The sequence below is a fragment of the Hyperoodon ampullatus genome (genome assembly GCF_949752795.1).
Source record: "Hyperoodon ampullatus genome assembly, chromosome: 8".
NCBI lineage: Eukaryota > Metazoa > Chordata > Mammalia > Artiodactyla > Ziphiidae > Hyperoodon > Hyperoodon ampullatus.
This window is the reverse complement of record NC_136921.1, coordinates 85,160,711-85,185,624: the sequence shown is the minus strand read 5'-3', so window position 1 is coordinate 85,185,624 and position 24,914 is coordinate 85,160,711. Positions and strand designations below refer to the sequence as shown.

At 35.4% G+C, this 24,914-nt stretch overlaps 1 protein-coding gene across 1 annotated transcript in view; it reads right to left on the bottom strand.

Annotated features, from left to right (window-relative positions):
* UBR3 (ubiquitin protein ligase E3 component n-recognin 3) overlaps nucleotides 1-24,914 on the bottom strand; it is a gene marked incomplete at both ends in the record, with an annotated part of 236,220 nt that overhangs the window by 94,631 nt on the left and 116,675 nt on the right. The window contains 5 exon segments of the mRNA XM_079709824.1: nucleotides 9,206-9,294; nucleotides 13,337-13,797; nucleotides 15,652-15,825; nucleotides 16,899-17,003; nucleotides 20,740-20,881. Of these exon segments, the coding sequence (XP_079565950.1) occupies nucleotides 9,206-9,294; nucleotides 13,337-13,797; nucleotides 15,652-15,825; nucleotides 16,899-17,003; nucleotides 20,740-20,881 (971 nt within the window).

Genomic DNA, 24,914 nt, shown 5'->3' with positions numbered 1-24,914 from the left:
ATTCCAAGGAAATGTAAGAATATAAAAGAGGCTAATTTATGATAGAATCAAACCCTAAAGCAGCAAAAAGATGTGTCAGGGAATAAGAAGTAGTTAAAGACATAAACAGCATCCTTTTTCATAATAAGAGAAATGCTAATTAAAATTAGACCAGATACCACTTCTTTTCACCTACCAGATTAGCAAAAATACAAAAGTTTGACAACATATTCTAATGACAAGTACGTAGGGAAATTGATACTCTGACACATTGTTGATGGGAATGCAAAATGGTACAGCCCCATAAGGGTAATTTGGCAATACCTAGCAAAATTATACGTGTTTACCCTTGGACCCAGCAATCCCACATCTAGAAATCTATCTTACAGATATATTATCAAAATACAAAAAGATACCTGCACAAAGATATTCACTGCAGTACAACTTGTATAACAAAAGACTGGAAATTACCCAAATGTCCAATAATAGAAGACCATTTGAATAAACTATGGGGGGGGTGATATTGTGGGGAATCTACTATACAGGTAGAAAAAAGAATAAAGAACATCTCTATACACTGCATGATGGGTTCTCCAGGATATAATGTTAAGTGAAAAAAGCAAGGTAGAAGAATTATACATAGTATGCTATCATTTACCTAAGAAGGGGACACTGGGGATGTAATTTTTTTTTTTTTTTTGCTGTACACGGGCCTCCCACTGCTGAGGCCTCTCCCGTTGCGGAGCACAGGCTCCGGACGCGCAGGCTCAGCGGCCATGGCTCACGGGCCCAGCTGCTCCGCGGCATGTGGGATCTTCCCGGATCGGGGCACGAACCCGTGTCCCCTGCATCGGCAGGCGGACTCTCAACCACTGCGCCACCAGGGAAGCCCGGGATGTAATTATTTTTATGTCTCAATATATATATATCCCCAACCCGCTTTCTTATGTAAATTATTAAAAAAATAAAAGGATAAACCTCAAATTAAACTGTATTATTAAATAGCAAAATAAACAACTCCCTCCACAATTAACAACAATAAGAGGTCAACCAAATCCTGATCTATGCCAGCTCCTGCTTGGACTACCCCACTTTCCAAATGAAATCTTAAAGGATAGATACTGTGCACAGCTACTATTTCTATCTACCTAGTATCTACTGTCCCATCTGCTAACAGCAGGACTCAATTTTTGCTTAGAGGATCATACCATCACCACCCACTTTTGATTCATATGACTGGAGTGGGGCTGACCGTATAACTAGGCTAGACTAATAGAGACATACCAAGGATTTTTGTTTCAGCTACTGGAAAAGAAGTATTCTTTTCATTCTGGTTTAAAAATAAATAAATAAAACTTTCCAAACACACTGAATATTCTTCTATCTTGTACCTTGTGCCTCAATCAATCAATCATCAGTCTATTAATTCTTATTTTGCAACTATCCTCGTAACTGTCCCTTTCTATCTCCAGGCGACCAACTTGGGGGCGTAGGGGAGGGGAGGGACTTAACTCTGCTCAATTTGCTTCAAATATGAAGAAATAGTAAAGAGCAGGCAAAGCTTGTTGATTAACAGCCCAGACTCCACCATTTACTACTGTATAGTCTCAGACAAATTTCTTAACCTAAATTTAGGCATCTTTATCTGGAATACTACCATCTATCTCATGGGTCTATCAGGACAAATAAGTCAATATACAGAATGTGTTTAGCATAGTTCTGGTTACACAGTTAACATACAAAAATATATATCATCATCATCATCATCCCCCAAAATTCATACTCTTAGACCCAGACCCAAAATACAGACAAGGTTTTGTATATACAATGTTTATAATAATTTAAAAAATTGTAAAACTAAAGTAATAGCCAATGCTTATAAACACTTATTATGTGCCAAGCACTCTGTTTTAAGTGTTTTAAATGTACTAATACATTCAGTCTTCACAACAACCCTATGAGGTAGGCAGTATAATAATCCCTTTTTAACTATGTGGAAACCAATGTAGAGAGAAGTTCAGTAAATTACTCCAGGCAATGGAGTGGCTGCAATATGAACTTGGCAGTAAGGCACCAGAGTTCATGATGATAACCACTACCTGCTACCTCTCCAATGAAGTAAAGCCTTTAAAAATCATAGTTACCAGGAGTTTTAATAATAATATAGGGATATGTTTATGCTAAAATTTTGAGCAAGAAGACATGAAACCAAATTGTACTATGCAGTATCATCTGTAATGTACATGTCTTTTGGATGGTGGAATTAGGGATAAAATTCATCCTTCTTTATGTTTTTCTGTACCATATAACTTCTACGATTAAATGTAGTATGTTTAAGATAAAATAATTTCCGAAATAAATTTACTCTATATTAAGCATCTAAACTCTCACTTGAAACAATTATGTTGGATTTCAGTCATATCTATCTGATAAGCCGTAATGAATCAAGGTCTAACATCCTGAGTTCTATACCTAGATGGCTAGTAAAAACAAATAATGGGGTATAGTAATCAGGAGACAAAGAAGGAATTGCAGAGGGAGTCTTTTCATATAGAAGATTTGATAACTACAAAAAGGGATTATCAACATATAAGAGTACTAATCACAGAGTAGAAATCTGTTGCATTCAAAGAGAAAAACGTTTGTCCTTAAATTTTTACCTAACGATGTACAATATTTGATTAGAGGACTTGTAAAATACTGTATGTTATAAATTCGAAATACTCTACATGTTGTTACTAGACTAGAAATCTTGGGAGAACATCCCTCATACACAAAGATAAAGGCAAAATAAGAAAGAAGTGGGGCTTCCCTGGTGGCGCAGTGGTTGAGAATCTGCCTGCCAATGCAGGGGACATGGGTTCGAGCCCTGGTCTGGGAAGATCCCACATGCCTCGGAGCGGCTGGGCCCGTGCGCCACAGCTACTGAGCCTGTGCATCTGGAGCCTGTGCTCCGCAACAAGAGAGGCCGCGATAGTGAGAGGCCCGCACATCGCGATGAAGAGTGGCCCCCGCTTGCCACAACTAGAGAAAGCCCTCGCACAGAAACGAAGACCCAACACAGCAAAAATAAATTAAAAAAAAAAAAAAAAAAAAATAAGAAAGAAGCAACTACAGAATGCTTACATTTACAACACAGATGGGAAATAAGGCAAGAAGACAAAAGGTATCTGACAAATAAAGCAGAGGACTGGACTGAGATTAAACTGTGTCTGTATTATTGCTAAATAGTACTTCAGGTGCGGGCCCTGCTTTATGTGTTAATAATATTATAATACATAATATCAGATGTAAATGAGCAGAGTAATCAGAGGCAGTGAGACATATGACTCTGTAATTTTTATCTTGAGCGATGTATGAAAATGGGATCTCAAACAGGTTCTAGGGGTCAAACAGATCTCTTTGGGAAGGGAGTGAGTTATAAATAAAAGGAATATGCAAATCTGAATGGTCCAGAATCCCACTGGCATGGCCATAGCCAACATAAATAAACCAAACGCTCATGAATCTATTATTACCTCATCTGTCACCACTGCAGCATGCAAGAACCGGGACTAGGAGAGAGCGGAGCCCATTATCCTGATGGCTTCTGAGAATTGCCTCTGTTTGCTAGCAATCATGTCTGCCTGATCCCTCAATTGTTGTTCCTGTGCCCTGGCTACTACCAAAAAAGATCAAACCTTCCAAAAAGTAGTAAGATTTAGGACAGCGAATCAATAACTTTGCACACTAATGACATTCAAATATATGACTGTGAACATAACTGCTTCCTAAGCATTGCTTATCAATTTTTATACTTAGCCTGGGTAAGCAACATCTCCCACTCTCATTAGCAACTATTCCAAACCTCAGGTGGCATTCTTTTCACTCAGCAGAACTCACGTTCTACTTAGCCCTGAAAACTGAAGCAACTGAGTGATCACCTGAACTTCCCACTTCCCCTGCCCCTAATGGAACTCACCTCTATCTCCATCCACTCTTCCCTCCAGTCTCCTCAGGGAATGCGGTGGCCATTCTCCTATTCAAGACAATACTACCTAACCTCCTCTGGATACTTTGCTTCATCAATTCCTTAGAAAACTGTTTTTGTTCTATTTCACTCGGGAGTGGGAGGCAACAGATAAAAACAATTTCTAAAAGCAGCATTAACTAAACTTTTTTTCTTAGTTCCTAAGGTTGCCAACAAACAAACAAACAAACCAAACTGTACATCAAACTGGTTACATTACCTCCCCCAAAAAGACTGCTCTCAAGTGACTTCAGAACACAGAGCTTTTGACTATATACCCTTAGTAGAATTACCGAAGGACAAAATGATCTGTAAACAATTTAACATTTTTTAAACTTAATTCAATGATTTCATTGTTTAACATAATATCCAGGTTGGTATTTGAAGCTATTTACTTTGAAAGAAAAAGTAATTTTCTTACATATGATGTATTGTGCTTGAGTAGGAGAATATTCTCAATCCTAGGACACGTATGTTGAAGTATTTAGAAGTAAAGTGTCATGATGTCTATAACTTACTTCATTTAGTAGAGACAGACAGAAAGAGAGGGAAAGAACAAATAAAGAAAAATGCTAACTAGGGGAGGGTTATAGTGGTACATGGGAATTTATAATACTATTCCTTTAGCTTTTCTGTATGTTTGAAATTTTTCATAAGAATAAACAGCATGTGTGAAATTAACTCATTTTGGTTAAAAAAAAAAAGAATTTATATACATATATACTCAGAAAAAGATTTGTAAGAATACAGCCTAGGTTAGGAAATCTGATAATAAAAATATAATATTATTTTCTTATTTTTGATTATATGTGTTTTCTAAGTTTCTATAATAAAAATTTAATGTTTTTGTAATAACAGAAATTTTAACTTTATATATTATAACAACAAATATAAGTATCTAATCAAGATTGCAGACTGAGCACAGGCTTTTGTCTCCATTCCTTCTAAAAAACCACTAAAATAAAAGTAGAGAAATACATAAAGAAATATTTCCCCAGGAATATAGAAAAAGGATGGAGTTGTGGAAGAGAGTTTCACCAACCAACAAATAAGAAATGTCATTAAAATTTCCAAAAGATTGGAGGAGATGGAGACATGCTGACAATGAAAGAAAGTCATAAAAGCTGCAACCACTTATGTATTACGAGAAAGTTACAGAAAGGAAGAATTGATCTGTCAGAAGAATGTCAACTCTGGGCTCAGAATCAGTCAGTGAGGCAGAGGATAAGAGTCATAAGTATTAAGTGACTCTGAAAACAGAGTAATTAATCAGAAGTCTATATACAGAACTTCACTACTCAGCACCCCAATTCCCTCCCCAACTTTGACTGACAGAGCACTCAGATAATTTGACATTTACCTCACGGAGGAAAAAAAGACCATCTTTCTCCAGAGGAACTGAACAAGTCACTTGGAGAGCACTGGGGTTTCTAATTGAGTGTTAACATCTGGGGGCCCAAACAGAGTAGTCTGCAGTCCTCCCACCAAAATCTAAGTCTGACAGTCAACACACCTCATCCATACTCACGCTAAAGAGAATTACTAGAATCAAACCCACTTAGACCTCAGCAGGGTAAACCCAAATTAACTACCCAGACCACCTTTCCAGGAGAGTCAAGGATTATCAGGCAAATGAGGAAAACTAACAACATGAAAGACTAACTTAAATTTCTAAGTAATTCAGAAGGATAAAGGATAATTGAGAAAGAGAGAGAGAGAGAGACATTCAGAAAGATTTCAGAAAAAATTCTACAGACAAAGTAAGAACGAGATATTGAAGAGAAGAAACCTCTAAGAATGTAAAGCAAAAATAATACATGATATAAAAAAGACATAACTGATGAACCTAGTGGTAGGGCAGGAATAAAGATGCAGACGTTGAGAACAGACTTGAGAACACGGTGGAGGAAGGGGAGGCTGGGACGTAGTGAGAGAGTAGCACTGACATATATACACTACCAAATGTAAAATAGATAGCTAGTGGGAAGCAGCCGCATAGCACAGGGAGACCAGCTCAGGGCTTTGTGTCCACCTAGAGGGGTGGGATAGGAGGGTGGGTGGGAGGGAGGTGCAAGAGGGAGGGGATATGGGGATATATGTATGCATATGGCTGATTCACTTTGCTGTACAGCAGAATCTAACACAACACTGCAAAGCAATTATACTCCAATAAAGATGTATAAAAAAAAAGACATAAAAGATTAAAAGATCAATCCAGGAGATCCAATATCCAAGTAGTGAGAGTCTACTAAAGAAGTCTATAAAGTCTATAAAGAAAATATAAGGAGAAAAGTATTATAATAGTTTTCTATTGCTGTTTCACAAATTACCACAAAATTCAGTAGCTTAAAATAACATTTATTATCTCACACAGTTTCTGAGGGTCAGGAACCTGGGAGCAGCTTAGTTGATGGTTCTGGCTCAGCATCTCTCATGAGATCGCTATCAAACTAACAGCTGGGCAGTATTCATCTGAGAACTTGAATGGGGCTAGCAGTTTCACATCCAAGTTCACTCACATGACTGTTGGCCAGAGGCCTCAGTCCCTAACCACACAGGCCTTTCCATAGGGCTGCTCACAACATGGCAGTTGGCTTTCCCCAGAATGAGTAATCCAAGAGAAAGAAAAGCCGTCAAGAGAGAAGCCATAGTATCTTTCATAATCTAATCTCAGAAATGACATACCATCACTTCTGCCATATCCCAGTGATCATGTATACCAATTCTGGCACAATGTCAGAGAAGACTACACAGGGCATAAATACTAGGAGGTATGGATCACTGAGGGTCATCTTGGAAGATGGCTATACTAGTTATCAAGAAAATCATAGGAAAAATTTTTCTCAGAGCTTCTGATACATGAATCTTCAGACCGAAAAGGTCCATTAAGTACTAAGGAGAATGAAAAAAGGTCCACCTAGATACATATCATAAAACTTCAGATCTCTAAAGATCAAACAATTATAAAAGTGTCACAGGAAAGGGAAAAAAATGCTCACCCGCAAATGAATAAGAATTAAACTACCACCATACTTCTTATCAAATTAATGGCAAAAGACAAGGGAGTATTGCTTTAACAGTTGTAACAGAAAATGTGTATCAATGGGGAATTTTATGTTCATCCAAATTAACAATCAAGCATGAGAGCAAACCAGAGTTCCATCTGGAAATATAAAGAATCTGAAAGTTTAGCTTCCAGCACAAGCATTATTGGGAATACACTTGAGGCTGCACTCCAATAAACAAGACTCCCAGAAAGACATAAGATGCAGGAAACCCCAGATCAACATGATAAGAGGAAAATCCTAAGATAATGGCTGCAGAGCATGCCTACAGAGCAAATGGACCAGACTGGAATAGAATTCCATGCAAAGGACAGTATGATTGAGTGGGCAAAATAATAGGGATATCATAAAGGAATATTAGTTCGAAAAAAAGGCAGTTAGAAACTTCAGGAGAAACAAAAGACAATATAACAAAGTAATGGCCCAAACAGAAATGAATAAAGGATGGTATGGTTTTAGCAACTGCAAGACTGTGAGAAAAGAGGCTATATACTAAATACAATCTCCTTAAAGTGCGCTAGGAGTCAGGCCACTGGACTCAAAAAAAGTAAATGAATACTAGGTTATTTTTTAGCCCTGTATTCAACAACATTCAAAAAGTTATCCTAACTGTTTTTCAACATTTAGAATAAACCTTTGGATGGAAGACTTGACTGCAACTGCAAAACAAAATGTTGGCAACCTTAATTTAAAAGAAAAGAAGTAACTAATAAAATGCAGCAGGTAGAGATAAGGAAAAGAAAAATGAAAAATAGGGGTGCTTATTAGTTCATTTTATATGAAGAGATATGAAGAAACTGGCTATAGATAGAACATTTAATAGAACACTTAACTGTAACACTTATTACAATTATCTTTAATCTGTAAAAACCAAAAAATATATATAATTATTAATTTTTGGAAAGAAGGAAAAGAAAACACAATGGAAAAAGTGAAAGCAGTGTCAATGAACTAAATCCTCATATTTCTTATAAGAAAGTCAACTGAACCAAACGTAAAATAGCTAGTGGGAAGCAGCCACATAGCACAGGGAGATCAGCTCGGTGCTTTGTGACCACCTAGAGGGGTAGGATAGGGAAGGTGGGAGGGAGGTGCAAGAGGGAGGGGATATGGGGATATATGTATATGTATAGCTGATTCACTTTTGTTATACAGCAGAAACTAACACACCATTGTAAAGCAATTATACTCCAATAAAGATGTTAAAAAAAAAAAAAGAAAGTCAACTGATAGCAAGTTAATCCAATAAGCAGAATTTAGTATACTTTACATCAAAGTTATGTCCTGAACATAAACTCTACTATTGATGGTTTAGAACACATTATGCTAAATCTGGACTGACCCTCCTCTTCACACCTCTTCTGAACATTAGTTATATATTGAACATTACTTTATATATATATATATATAACTTTAGTTACATGTGCTTATGTGCATGAGACTGTATTTGCATGTCTGAATGCACACATGTGTATATATTTTAACTAAAGGCACAACTTCAGTGTATTTTCTTTCAGCATTTTTGTCTAAAAGTTAAAAGAGAGAGAGAGAGAAATCAATGAAATGCAAGTAATAGTCAGGGAAGGGAGTATCCTGGTTAACTGAAGACTGAGGTTAATTGAGATTTAATCTATTTCTCCTACATTTGTAAAAGATTACTCATAGCAATCTACCACCACACAGGAAAATGGCATCCTCTCTCATTGTACAAATGCTAATGCTAATCCTAATAGAAGTGAGAAGTGCATCTGATTTTAAGAAATAGTGAAGGGGTGGGCAGCAGGAAGAGACACTGAAAGTATCTGAAAACGATTTTAAGGATCTTAGAATAATTTCACAGGAAAAAATCAGAATAAGTAAATTCATATTGATGAATCTCACAAATCTAAAGGACAGTTTAACAGAAGAAAGCAGCAGGAGAATACTGTATTACTACCATCAGGAAGAACTTTCTAACAACTGTAGCTACTCATCAACAGGATGGACTGTCTATAATAAAGGTCTGCTCTTCCATCACTCTATTGTTTAAATACAGACCAGAAATCATCTGTCTGTAATGTTAAAAACTGGTGGATGATTGGACTAGATAATCCCTAAGGTAATAACTGTAACTGTAAGTATGAGAGTTCTAAACTAATAAATTTTGACTTACCAACATCCATTGCAGTTTCCATGAAGCTTTTCTGTCGTGAAGCAAATTCTGCAAGCAATTTCTGCTGCCTCTCTCTGGCCTTTTGTCGTCTAGATTAAACAGAAATAAAGTGATAAGTACCAGACGTGCTTAAGACATACCTACTATCTTTCAGGAGTATATAATGTACGAAAGGCCCCCCACACACAGTTAAGAACAACCAATTTTCTGTACTATGTATTAAAATTCAGGTAAAATTTTATTGTCCTTAAAAAGATTCTGCTGCTTTAAAATAGTTTGAAAATCACTGGGCTTAAATAGGTAAAAATAAAAGCCACCATTTACTTTAAAATGTGAAATAATAATTAAAGTAAATAGAAAATTTGGATGTCCAACAACACAATTTCCTAAATATATGTCAGTTCATAGCAAGAGCAAGAAGAGTTTTAGCTAGGAATCCACAATTTAACCCCAGGAACAAATAATAGCAAACTCATTGCTAGAAGAAATTATTATGTTAAGCTATGAACAGAATCTAAAAGATAAGAATAGTCAGATTTAGGGGACTTCCCTAGTGGTCCAGTGGTTAAGAATCCGCCTTCCAGTGCAGGGGACGTGGGTTCGATCCCTGGTTGGGGAACTAAGATCCCACACGTTGTGGGGCAACTGAGCCTGCGTGTTCTGGAACCCACACGCCACAGCGAGAGAGAAGCCCGCACACCACAACAAAAGATCCCATGTGCCGAAACTAAGACCCGATGAAGCAAAAATTAATTAATTAATTAATTAATTTTTTAAAAAAAGAATAGTCAGATTTACTGTTACCTTAAGAACAGGTCTCTTCCTAAAAGAGAAATAGCAAAAAGCCAGGAAGTTTTCCAGTTTCTACCAGGAAATATTCCAAGTTTGGTTTATTTTGTTTGAAGTAAAAGAATATGAAAGAGTCTCAGATACAAGATAAAGATAAAACTATATTCCAAATCTAAGCATAAATATTCCTTTGGATTAGTTCACTTTATTCTATTTATTAATTATCCCTTACCTACTTCCAAAGAGCATTTTAATTTGAGGCTAATTGAAAAAAAATGACTACAACGCAAGTATAAGAAAATAAAAGTAAACTAATAAAGACAGGAGATAGGCTTCCCTACATTTAAAGATGCTAGAAATACTAATAAGCATAAAATTCTACCCCCAGCAAGGTAGGGTTAATATAGTAATTCAAAACAAGAGAGGAGGGAGAGGAAGAAGAAAAAGGTTAAAAGGTAAGTTATATATTAACTCATTGGGAGAGACAAACTTTTTACTTGAACTAAACTCAAAGAGGGATTTATCATAGCCCATGATACAAAGGACATTAAAAACATAATGGATGGAGTATACTATAGCAGTTTCTTTTAGTGACCATTTACTATATCTATATATTACAAAAGAATTTTATTAAACTGAGATTCTATGAAGTAATTTCTGTGGGAAACATAAAAGAATTCTGCTATTAATCTGAAATGATTAAAGGATATAGAATATAGAATTTAGAAGAATGGAATGATGATGGTAATTTTTAGATTATTCACACATCCACTCCGACCCATTTAGTGGAGATAATCACAAACATCTATAAAATCAAGTACTGTGGTCCAGCTTACCATGAAAAGTTACATATTTTTGCCAATAAAGTTCAAGAGATTTTTAACACTCCTTTTCTAACATTTACTTTAAATGTAATTTAGGGTCCACTTAAGAAAAGTCACTTTATTACCTATTTTATAAATACAACTCTTATTTTTGTATTATATTTTATATTTTAAGCCAATAAATTATTATCCAGGTTGATCACTCACCTTACTCATCAAACTGGACTCCCAATGACATTAGCCATTTCAAAAAATTAAAAACCACTCCTGTGCTCTCTTTCCTTCCTGAACGTGGAAGGTGGCACAGTGGCCTAGGACAGGGTATCAAGACCCAACGGCCCGGCACAGGAGGGCATTTGTGTGGGGGAAAGTTACAAGAAATTGGTTACATACAAGGGAATTAATAAAAAATTAATACATATTAAGGATTATAGGGGCCAGGTTTCTCACTATGGGAGGAGAGAGTTACAATTATGAAAAGAAGGAAAAGAAGAATAAATCCTATGGTGTTGGATTAGAATTGGGATTATCAGGTTGAACTCACAGTCATAGTTTTTAATAACTCTCTCTCCCCTCCCTTTATCCGCCCCCCATACACACACATTTTGCCCACTAAGAGGGTCTGTGAATGAGCTCATTAGAATGAGCACATGGATTGTAGTTTCTAAATAAGATTCTTTACTAAAAGGAACCAGGACTCTTTGGAGAAATGGCTAATACCAAACACAAGATGAACCCGGGCTATCTTCTTGGCCCAGAAAATAATCGAAAATGCTCAAAGAATGGTGGGGAGAAATCCAAAGAACACAGAAACCAGCTTGAAGGGACTCCCACTGGTCAAATCTAGAACAATTTGAGCATCAAAATGATTAATGAGCATGAAATTATAACACATAAAATAAAATAGGAATCCACAACTCCAAACTGATATAAGTAAATAAATGAATAAACTGAAAGTTGATGGAGAACAGGATATTGCAGCATCTCAAAGTATCTCCCCACAAATTACATATTAATTACAAAGGGGGGAAAAAAGAGAGGAAAGTTAGTAAGGGTAACTTGACAGTGAAGAAGTCTAACAGACACCCTCATAATCAAGTGATCAAAGTTAATCACCAGTAATGAAACAAATTAAAATCATGTGACACCTGATGGGATGCAGTCAACAGAAAACAGCAACACTTCCGTTTTTTTTTTTTTGGCCAGGCCGCACAACTTGCAGGATCTTAGTTCCCCAACCAGGGATTGAACCCGGGCCATGGCAGTGAAAGCCCAGAATACTAACCACTAGGCCACCAGGCAACTCCCCAGCAACACTTCCTTGATATTCCTCTCAAAGGTGCATCATCTGAATCCAAACATAATAGGAAAGGAGACAAGCCCAAATTGAGGGACATTCTACAGTATCTATTGCTCTATAATCTTCAAAAGTGCCAAGGTCAAGAAAATAAAGGAAAAACTGAGGAAACTATTCCATGCTGAAGGAGACCAAAGAGACATGACAACAAAATGCAACGAATGATTCTGGACTGGATCTTTTTGCTCTGAGACACGTTACTGGGACAACTGTCAAAACTTGGGATCTGGGCTTCCCTGGTGGTGCAGTGGTTGAGAGTCCGCCTGCCGATGCAGGGGACACAGGTTCGTGCCCCGGTCCAGGAAGATCCCACATGCCGCGGAGCAGCTGGGCCCGTGAGCCATGGCCGCTGAGCCTGCGCGTCCAGAGCCTGTACTCCACAACGCGAGAGGCCACAACAGTGAGAGGCCCGTGTACCGCAAAAAAAAAAACCAAAAAAACCTTGGGATCTAAGGATTTTATCGTACTAAATAAAATGTTGATTCCTTTATTTTGAAAGGTGTATTCTGATTAGGTAAGAAAACGACCTTATTCCTAAAAAACACACACTAAAGTATTCCAGGGTAAAGCAACTTACTCTGAAATGATCCAGGAAGTTCTTTGTACTATCCTTGAAACATTTCTGTAAGTTTGAGATTTCTTCAAAATAAAAAGGTTTTAAAAATTAAACCCATCCTCAAAGGACAAAAATTTGTCATCAAGGAAGAAATGGAAACAAACAACGTGCCGTAGATGCTCAAAGACGTATGAGACCTCCAAAAATGTTTAAATAATAATAGCACTGATAGAATATGTGTTTGGTCTCCTACACTACTCCTTTGTAAACTTATAATAAACTTATAAGTTTCAGTATGTTTCTTTAATTAAAACAATAAGCTATGCACTCTACAGCTCACCTTTAAATACATACATGTACATTTACATTTAGAATACATATGGCTGTCACCATATGTATTCTAAATGTAAATGATAACTCAAGCATGCTAAATGCACAAGCACTATCTTTGATTCCATTTATCTTACAAACTAATCAGCTATGATTATAGCTGATAAACATCCAGGTGATTAGCCTGAGATGGCCAAAAGTGGGGATGGGGGGTGGTAATATAAAATCTTCAACTCTACCATACATTAGTTTAAAGCATTAAAAATAAAAATTACCTTTCTTCTTTGTCCAGTGTTTTCTTCTCTGCAGCAGTGATCTTTTTGGGTGGTACAGGAGGGGTCACTTTTCTACATATCTCTTCAATGATGCGTTTGTTCATTCTGCTTTGCAGTGCAGCTTTTAGTAAAATTCTTTCTACTGCAGTTATTCCATCTCCATGACTATATTTAGGTATATCTGGTTGGATTAAAATTTCTATGTCATCAAGCCAGGGAGGATAGTAGGAGTTTTGTTTTCCTGAGAGTTTGTGGTGAAGTTTAATTAACAAAGACAATATGCTTTCTTTAATTTCCAAAATGGCTGTAGTTAACTGTGGAGCTGAACCAGGTGCAGACCATTTATTTGAAGTTTTAGGACGAACCACCTGATTTGCTTCACTGCTACTGCGATTGATGATCTCCTGAAACTTCTTTCTACGCTCTGCTACTAAGCTGAAAACTTGAGCTGTACCAGAATTCTACCATTCAAAAGAAAAAGAAAGAAAAATCAAGAGAAGTTATTCAAGTGTCATTTAAAACCGTATTAGTACTACATTTTCAAAAGGGAATGTTCAAAGTTTCATCCAAAGATTTATTTATTTAATAGATGTGCTCTTTAAGTAAGTCTGTCTCTTCACTTCTCTCAAATATACTTAGTCCCACTCAACCTGGAAACATCGAGGAGAAAAGCGATTATCCACAGTAACACCTCTTTTACAACCTCCTGGGCCTACCTACCAGGGAAAATAGACAAAGCTTGAGTGGTTTCTACATCCATATTAAAGAGGAATCATAAACAAAGTCCTTCATCAGATTAAAGGAATAAAAGCTATTTTATCCAACATTCATCAAGAATACTATACTCTTTACCAACTTCTAGAAGACCATGATATCTTCCACTTAAGAAAATTATAAATTAATTTTTTTCCAAGTTAATGAATCTGAACTGCTAATTAATTTCATTTTTAAGGAACTTCAAAAGTTTGAAAATTAATTCTAACACAAATGCTTTAAGTTACTAAAATGAAATATAAAGATGAAAAATCAAACTAATCTCTTTCATATTTAAATATCACTATAATTTGTTATTTGAACAGATTTTTTAAAACCATTTTTCTCAATAATTTATCTACAAACTAGCCTTTTTTGCTAAAGCAGTCAAACTGCACTAGGGCTCTTAGAAATCATCTTTTAATTAAGATACAAGTTAGTTTAATGGATTTCATTAATTTTTTTTAAGCAAGCATAGAAAGGATACTTCAATCAGTTGAGCTTTTTATGAACTAAATTATAACATACATTATTTTTTTTTAACATCCAAGCTGTTTTTCAACATACTCTCTATCAGCATTAGAGGCAAAGGCTGCCGCTTATAGATTCCAATATTTTAATCAAAATTCTTTATGATGTTCACAGCAAAAACATACTGTCAAAGACAAAGAAAGTTCCTACAAATGGACTCTTCAACAAGAAATGTCTGATTCAATGTTCTTTACTTGCAAAAATCTATATTGTAGGAATTAAAGGTATTTAATTAAGTTTAGTTACTTGCCCTGTCATATCAAGATTTTTCATTTCTGCTTTCTATAAATTAATTAAGCTACATGCAATGAGAGAGCTGATTTTCAAAATGCATCCAAATACACAGTATATGGAGTTTAAGATTTTTGTGGGCTTATTTTATCAAAGTTAATTAACTGCCACAGGAGCAAAAAAAAAAAAAAAAAAAAAAAAAAAGCTGTGAACGGGCATGCCACCAGCAACTAAAGATTAAATTTATTTTGATTTAGGGAACATTCATTTTTAAGATGTTAGTAACAATGCTAAATGTAAACAGACTGAAATGTGCCGCTTATAATTGGCCCAAAATACTAACACTACTAAGAAAAACCCACTATAAATATGCAGTATTATTTTTTAAATTCAATAATATGAATTTTCTTTAAAATTAAGCCTAAATTACTGCATTTAAAAAACACACACACACATTAAACATTTTTTTAATCTAACCATATTAATTAAACACACACATATACACACAAATACTTCAGCATTTGTCCCCATTTCCAGTTAAAGCCGTATTGCCAGTTAATGCAAATATTATATACTTCTACCTCTCTTTGAAGAACTTTAGGCCGACGTGAACTCTGGCAGATTAAAGGAAAAAGATGGGTGAGGCAAAAGTTGCTTAGATATATCAGAGGAAATAAAATACAATTTAAAGTTATCTACAACCACATTTATTTTTCTTTTGGATATGATAGGATGATCTAAATGACACAAGCCAACATAACAGAGTCTTTCCTTTTTTTTGTTCTCTCTTTTACACTTACTTGTAAAGAACCCAAGCTATCAGAGCTGGTACTTGCAGGTGAGTCTCTCTTCACTTCCGGAGCAGTCTCTGGAACTCTCACTCTAACATAATTTATAAAGTGTCGCATGTTCGATACTAAGTTACTACCAGGAAACCAACTGTCATGACAACGTTCTGGTCCACCTACTGATGCCTAAAACATAAACATAATGAATATCAAACCTTGCCAATCTGGTCTAAGGTACAATGGAAATGTAACAAGCCCAAATAATAGTCTACTGCCTGTCATATTCCTGAATCCCTTATAGTCTCATTCACAAATCACAAGGTGCTAATAAAACCAAATACAAACACAAAATTTTAGAACAAATTGCTCAGTACTAATATAGGTAAGTCCAATGGAAGTCAGCTAAACTTCTCCAGAAAAAAATACATTTTTCAATTTGGAAATACTTAGTACAGAATATTATTCATCAACCATTAGGAATAATTCATAATACAGTCAAATAATGCTAATTTGGACTAACTGTAGAAGAAAGTCTGAAAAATCAACCAAAAGTCTGACTTAGTCTTAGAGGAATCGTAATGACCTTTTAATATCTATGAAAGAATATATGTTGACTTAGAATATAAAGTACAGCCTAGTCTTTTTACTTGTCTGTTTTTTTCTTGTTTGTTTGTTTTTTTGCTGTTATTATGTTGTGTTGTATTCTGTCTTTTTGGAGGGAAGGGATGAGGAAAATATCAATTAATTATAAAATCAATTTGTAGTGACAATTACTTTTATGGAAGTGATACCTATAAAATCCTGAAACAGATTAACAAACAACTTGTATTCTTAACATTCTCCCTTATAACAATACTTACTCCATTAACTTAAAACCTTTACAGAAACAATTTGCTATTCAAAATTAATCCCTAATCAAATTACTAGAATTTCTAGACTGAATTCCTAACATAACAATTATTTACCAGTAATCAATGTTATTAGCATAACACCAAAAGTGCACTAACCACGTTTCTTAGATCTACATATTATGAATTACGAATTTCAAATTCAATAATTCTACAAATGGAGTTTAATGTATTAGTGAAACCCCTAAAAGAACATATGTATGTGAAGATTAAATAGGGCCTTTTCCAATAGTTCTTAGGAAGATTTTCATCTGAGTATGATGAATCCATAAATACCTTTCAAGGTGACATACAACCTTTTATTAAGGCATGTCATAACTTTAACATTTAAAAATACAAGAAACTACTTACCTCTTCATCTGATTCCTCTTCAGCTGAATTTTCAAGTCCTAATTCAATCAGATATAAAACCATGCAGAGTACATGTTCTGACAGATTTTGATGATCCATCAAAATCTTTAAAAAGGAAAAAATGCCCTGTAATTACTTTTTTTCCATAAAACATATTTCACTTAAATACCAATAGTTTAATGCTATAGATGAAAGTAACATAAAATATATATACACATATATATGTGTATGTATGCATGTGTATATATATACATATATATACAAATTTCATAATCAGATACGTAAATAAAGCTATACCTTGGTGAAAAGACAAAACTAAAACCAGTAAAACAGGTTCCCTCTCAAGATCAAACAGTATTTTAGGCAATATCGAGAAATATTAGTTCACTGATTTCCTAAAGGTTAAGACATTAAATAATCCACTAAAACCATTATTATAAAAATACTAGTATCTAATAAAGTAATTTAACAGGACTATTTTACATCCTAAGTTGCTGACACTCTTTTCCTGATGACAAAGATATCAGATAAATAAGTTTGTTAAATAGGATAATTCATGCAAATGTGTTTGGCATAGCACCTGGCATATAATTGGGAGCAAAATAATTATTTAGGGAACATTAATATTCTTAAAATCTTTCTCTAAAATTAAAGCTCTGAACCTGAGTGTTTTGTGCTGTTGTGTAAATGTGTATGCAGTGTGTGGTTTATATGAGTGAGAAAGGAAAAAGAAATGCAAGTGGTTAGGAGAGAGGCTTCTCTGAGGAAATACTGATAAATCTGACCTTATACACAGAATACACAACGCAAGCCTTACACATTTTATGCAGGACTTTGGGGCTAACCTACACCAATCACTCATTCAATATGATGCAACAAACTATTAACCAGAAGACACATAAAATACCATAAGAAAAAAACAGCCTGGCAGCTATCATGTTGTCTTCATTATTTTAAAAAAAAAGAAAAAGCCATCTGGTCAAACTATGGAAGGGGTACGAGGAGGAGCTTCTGTGGGGAGTGGCATTGTCAGCTGCAGACGAGACTAAAGAGAACAAAAAAGAGGCCAGTCTAGGCTGAGCCTAGCAGAAACTGCCCAAACGGCAGAGGGAGCTTGGAAAGGACTTAGTCACTTAGGAGCTAATCTATTGTGACTAAAAAATAAAGACTTTCAGTTCACTGACTTTCTAATGCTTATTCTGACTACTGAGAAAGCTTTTCCATTCATATTTTGTGTGGCACAGTGGTGAGGAGAATAGACTTTCAAAACCTTTTAAAAATCTGAATTTTTTTTTTTTTTCGGTACGTGGGCCTCTCACTGCTGTGGCCTCTCCCGTTGCGGAGCACAGGCTCTGGACGCGCAGGCTCAGCGGCCATGGCTCACAGGCCTAGCTGCTCCGTGGCATGTGGGATCTTCCCGGACTGGGGCACGAACCCGTGTCCCCGGCATCGGCAGGCGGACTCTCAACCACTGCGCCACCAGGGAAGCCCTAAAAACCTGATTTTTTATACAAATTCTGTATATACTTAGCTATTTGACCTTGAGCAACATCTGGCCTTAAGTTTTCTCATCTTTAAAACTGGAATAGTAGTCCAGAATTATTGCAAGGATTACATGATTACTATCTGTAACTTGCTTCATACAGTATCTAGCAATTGATGTTCAATAAATAGTAGATAGGTGGTATGGATAGTGGGAGGAGCAAGAACAGTAAGAGGGGACTGAAGGCTGGGAGGCAACAAAGGTCATTTTTTCTAATCCAGTACTTTACAGGGAGGAAACCAAGGCTCAGCCACACACTCAGCTAGCACAAGCAATACTAGAACACAGTTTCAAACTCCCAAGGATTGCCTATCATTACTACTCTGCCTTCTCTTAATAAATAAAGCATTACTAGCTAAAATCAAATAAATGTTGGCTTGAAATCCTATGGCATTACATCTTACAGCTTCAAATGAGTAACTTAAAGGCTAAGAAAAGAAAAAACTTTATTAGGTACTACAAAAAAAATAAAAATCGTTTCTGGGATTTTTATCAACATGTTCTATATTAAAAGTTTTTTAATATTAAACATGGCAGGAGATGAAATGGTTTACTGACACTGATTTTTAGAAAGTTGACCTGCCAATGCAATGTCAATTAAAGGTTCTTCTATTATCATAAAAGTCATGAAAGCTATTACAAAGTTGAGATTTTTAAAAATTTGTTCATAATAATCTTATAACAATTAAATATTGCCTTTCTATTTTTGATGAAATATTATTTTTACAGTAAGCAAATAAAAAGGTTGAAAAAATTTAACTTGAAAGGACACAAATCATTTGCAGTAGGCTTCTTTAATTTTTAAATCAAGAATTACTGACATTTATTATCCATAAGATGTTACGGAAAAACCCAAAGAAACTTTTTGCCCAACCCAATATATGTACTTAGCTTCACTATCTGAACTAGTTATTTAATCTCTAAAACTTAAAAATATCTGAAAAATGAGAATAACAACAGAACTTTCACTCATAAGGAAGTTTCCTAGAATTAAACAAAGTAATGTATATAAGTGTATATAAAGTATTTGAAACAAAATCTGGCACTAAGTAGACATTCAAAAAAAATTTGTAAAAAATAAAACCACAAATATCTTTTTAGTAAGAAAAAATATTCTACTTTTTTTAATGAAAAAAACATTTTAAATCATTTTACTGAATAATTCTCTTAGAAATTAATGAAAATAAACCATTCAAGATGTTTTTTTGAGGTGCATGTCTAAAATTTTAACAGGAGTAATTTTTACAAGTAAAACGAAAAACTGGTCATGGGGTAGAGTTAAAAAGAATAGGGAGTACAGAAATCTAAAAGCTATATTTGTTTAACACAACAAACAAGAAAAAAACTAAAGTGTCTACTTAACTAAATTTAATGTATATTTTCTTAAGTAATTTAAGTAATGTATATGTAATTGTAAATTTGCCTAACAAATAGGCTTACTTTTTAAATTTAATTTTTAATTTTTCAAATTCTAATTAGAAAGAAGAAACAATAGTTTTTTTTGTATCTAACTGTATAATGTTTATTGTGTCTAGTTACTTTATAAATGTCTATAGTTATTTTATCTATATAACATGGGTACAGTTTGTCTTTCATTTCTTATCCAGGTTAGAACATAAATATGCCTGTTATATATATATATACACACATACTCCATGACATTATGTATACAATTTTTGAGTACACAACTAATGTGAGCCAAATAAGTAAGTCCGTTCTGTGTGAGAAGACCAAAGGATAAAACAAATTCTAGGTAACAAAAAAGTAAAAGCATCACTTTTTGAGTTTCTAAGATATTTAACAAAAGAATATCCTTAATGTTGTTACATAGGAGCCCATTCAAATCCCTCCATGTCACATTCCTGATCAGAGGAAGAAAGCCAAGAGAACAAGCCTAAACACAGGGTCACTGGCTCCTATGGCTGCCATGTTAGTTTTGTCATTTTAGTGGATTCTGGTGGTTGTTTGGTCCCTACTGTTCATTTCACTCTTCCTGTACTCACACAATATTTCACTTCTTGTGGCACAGAAACCATAAAAAAATATTCCTATCTGAAACTGATAAGATGAAAGTTTCCCCCCCAAAATGGTATAGCTGTTATTTTCAACTTAGATTTGAAATTACATAAAGAATACAATTCATATATATGTGATTATGACATATCCTCACACATCTTAAACATATAAATACACTTTGCTTTATAAATAGTATATTTATATAAATATCATCTTTTAGCACTTTTATTTACGAATTATGGTAATACATTCTGAGTCTTTCTATTCAAATTACTACTGTACCTTGTAAAGCAGAGTGAATAGCACAATGTGTAAAGTTTTACAGTGCAAAAGTCTCATGAGACCTTTATAGCTGGGATGGAGTGGCGTCCTTTTCTTATAGGGAGGCCAGGGATTTCCAGGGAATTTCCCACTCTGTTTTAAACTGTAAAAATAAAACAAAACTAAAATTAGATGATAGACTCAAGATTAAAATGTAATTTAAATGGTGATTCCATAGCTTCATCACACACTATATATGTTACTTTAGCACTTTTTGGAATAGCCTTAAGTACAGATCATAACTTCCTCTACCTTTTTCTGGATGTATCATATTATTGATTCATTACCATTGAACTCACAGCCAACAGCACTATAACAGCCTGAACAAAGCTTATCTGACAACAAATTTTCTCTGTAAGGTACATCAAAGCCTTCTTGCCCTCCAGAACACTAAACAGCACTTTGGCACTACACTTGGGGAACATTTTAGACAACGAAATCACCAAAGGACAAAAATGCAAAAACATAGCACTAAATTGACCATGAAAAGGACACGTTTACAGTATGAGCTGAAACAAGAGGGTAGAGTTTTGCTTTGTTCCACTACAACCTTAGGTGCCCTCTACATATCCACCGAGATCTGTGACTAAACAAGAAATTGCTCCGAGTACTGATTTTGGGCATAAACGTAAATTTTACCAAGTAGCCAAATTTGCAAAATAGAATTTGCAAATAATGAGGATCAATTGTATATGACAGAATTAGCATTACAAATCAGTGAGAAAAGGATGGATTGTTCTATAAATAGTCCTGGAGCTGGTTTTCTGTAGGGGAAAAAAAAATAAATAAATCACTACTTCAATCTACATATAAAAATCAACTCCAGGTGGATTAAAAATCCAAATATAAAAGTAAAACTTTAAAACTGATAAACTTTAGACAATCTAACAGAAAAATCATTGAAGAATAATCCATACACCAATCTCATACCAAGAATCATGAAGGGAAATTAATAAGTTTTTTTAAAAGGCTCAACCTCACCCAGTAATCCAGAGAATGCAAGTGAGTTATACATTCAGCACTTGAAGTTAAAATGACAGAATGAACATAAATATTTAATTTTACTTTCACTCAAAACTCCAATAAAAATATAGTAATGGTATTTCTTAAAGGATGAAAAGCACCAGGATGAAGAAAATCCGAAAAAAAAAATGCAAACTTTTGTCAATCGGAAAGCAAATTGATACATGTTGACTCTAGTAAATCTAAGAAAGCCAAATCACAGGAAGGCAATGGGGACAGCTGAGAATCCACCCCAATTACACTGCAGAATCCTCAAAAGGCTCAGAAACTGGAAGCACCTGGTTCTTCAATAACTGGAGTTGGGGAGATAGGAGGCTAAATTGAGGATTGGATGAAAACTGCTTCTCCCGCACCCCAACAGAATTCTGGCTAGAGAATTCATCTCTGGAGAAGGTAAAACACAAGCACAGTTAAGGGTAGGAGGATAGGCGATTAAAATCGTCGTATGCCTAGAAAGTCCAGGGGCCCTTTGAGAGCCACTGAGATTTCACCCTCTTTATGCAAATTCCTTCTTAAGAAATCTTTGTCTCTGAAGTTTTCTTAAGCTATGGTATTGACCTAAAACAATAGGAGGAGGTATGGCCAGGACCAAACTGCTTGAGTCCCATTATTCTTGCATTTGGAACACTCTCTATGGCATACTGTATTGTTGTTCCCAGCTGTTGGATCACTTCCTTAAAAGAGGAGGACACCCCTGCTCATTGCCATATGACATGAGGTTCCTCACTGCTGGTACATTACATATTTCCACCCCATCACCAGGCTTGATGTGAGCCAGTAGAATGTGAGAAAAATGACAGAGGAAAAAAAGAAAGTCATCATATGCATTTTGACTCAAAGCACTTAGGCTCTGACTCCATTCAGTTCACAAAATAATGGCAGCCAGACCATTACCTTCTGGGCAATATTTGAAAATACTTCTCTGAGGAATCTGACAAAACCAAAAAGGAAGTTCTAAAGAGACTAACATAAGGGCTTCTCAACAGACCTGCCTGCCCAAATCACACTATGTTAAAGCTCAGAATCTACAAAGATCCATCAAGGCATGGAGAGCTCTTCATCACAAGCAGCCAGAACTATCAGACATCCAAAGAATGCAGCTAACATAAAAGCTAGAGACTGAACAGTAGAAAACTCAACTTAGAGGAAACAAATATCAGGTAGGGAGGGGGAAAAAATCTTAAAAATAATAAATTACAAGAAGAGGCAACATGGTTTCCTGTTACATGGGTTTGGAAGGGGAAAGTCAGTACAGCCCACATATCCCGTGTTAGCAGAATTTCCTGACATCTGTATGAGGTGAGAACGCCTAGAAACAGGAAAGAATGAATCCATAGTTTGGTCTCCATATAGGAGATGATTTTTCCTGAATATCTTCTGAGACAAGGACAGGAAAAGTTGGCCTTTTCAGCATTTCAAGATCCTTCTGCCTGTGGGTATGTTAGGAGCAAAGGCATATTCTCAAGATGCTGATATGATTCCTCAACATAATATCGATGAGAAAATGACCCAGACAAGAGGAAGAAGAGGAGGAAATGGCAGCTTCTCAGGGACTGTTGACATTCCAGGATGTAGTCATAGAATTTTCTCAGGATGAGTGGGAATTTCTGAACAGCACTCAGTGGGAATTGTACAGGGATATGATGTTAGAGAACTATAAAAACCTGGTCTCCTTGGGTCCTGTCTCTAAGCCAGACCTGGTCACCTTTACGGGGCAAAAGAAGGGTCCCTGGGATGTAAAGGGAATGGAGACAATAGCCATACACCCAGGAACTGGGGCCCCCCACCCAGGTGGAGGATGGTGACTTCAGGCTGAGCATAAGATTCCTGGTGCACCACCCTGTTACGTCACCACCAACCAACCAGAAGAAAGTCGCACACCCTGCAGCCCTCACCCCAAATTTTGCCTATAAAAACTTCACCCTGAAAACCATGGGGGAATTTGGGGTTTTTTACAGCACAAGCCACCTGTTCTCCTTGCTTAGCCCTGCAATAAACCTTTCTCTGCTCAAAAAAAAAAAAAAAAAAAAATTACCATCAACATATCAGAGAAATGAATTGCATCTATGATTCAAGAAGAGGATGCCATTAATTTTGCTTTAAAAAAAAAACTGGTTTCTATATAATACTATAGTGGCTACATATAAGCATAATTTTCAAAGCAATCCCAATAGCCTATGATTAAATATTTCAATTATTCTATTTCATTTAGCGTAGAAAAGCAATTTTTAGTTTTTATTTTATTTCTTTGTTTGTTTTAAGCACTAGGCCCCTAAATACGCAGCACCTCTTCTGAAATAAAGGTTATATATTTGTTCAAGGCAGCAGGTAATACATCATTCTGACTGTTCTTTTCAAAATCATTAATGAAATAATGCAAATGAAAAGCTACATGACAACAAAAAAAATTTTAAGTGACTCAAACCAACACTTAATTATTGACTAGCTTGAGACAAAAATGACATATATAAACTCATACATCATACTTTGAAACATGGGCCAGCAGCCATTAACCTTCAAGATGGGAGATGGGAAGCAACAGAAATATCAGAAATTACAGTTCAAAAAGATTTGCTTTCCAGCTGAATTTAAAGTAACCACTATATAAAAATCACATTTGTCTTTTGGAAATGGTCTAGACAATAGTTCCAACACTGCCATTAACAAACGTATTTCACTGAACTTCTCTGGACCACAATGTCCTTATATGTAAAATATAACAATGAATTGAATGGATGGTTTTCCAACTGTTGGTTTGTTTTTGCTCTTGTTGTTTTTTGTTTTTGTTTTTCTCATTTTAAAAGCTGAATTGCCCATTAAGGGGTATTTGGAAGGGAGTGAGGAAAACGGGATGAGCCACCTCCACTCTCTTAGGCCTTCTGTTGCTGTTGCCCAACCCCCTCTTCCAGTGATGGCTCCCAAGACATTTCTACAGAAGCTGGAGAGAAGATCTTGAAGTTCTTTTCTGCAATAAGATCCTAAAATTCTAAAGGTCTAAACATCACACAAAGAAAATGGCTTATTTTCACTTAAACTCTCAGCACAAAAAAATTTTAAGAAACTTACTTTTCATTCATTTAGCAATTACTGATTATCTACAAAGTGCCCTGCAT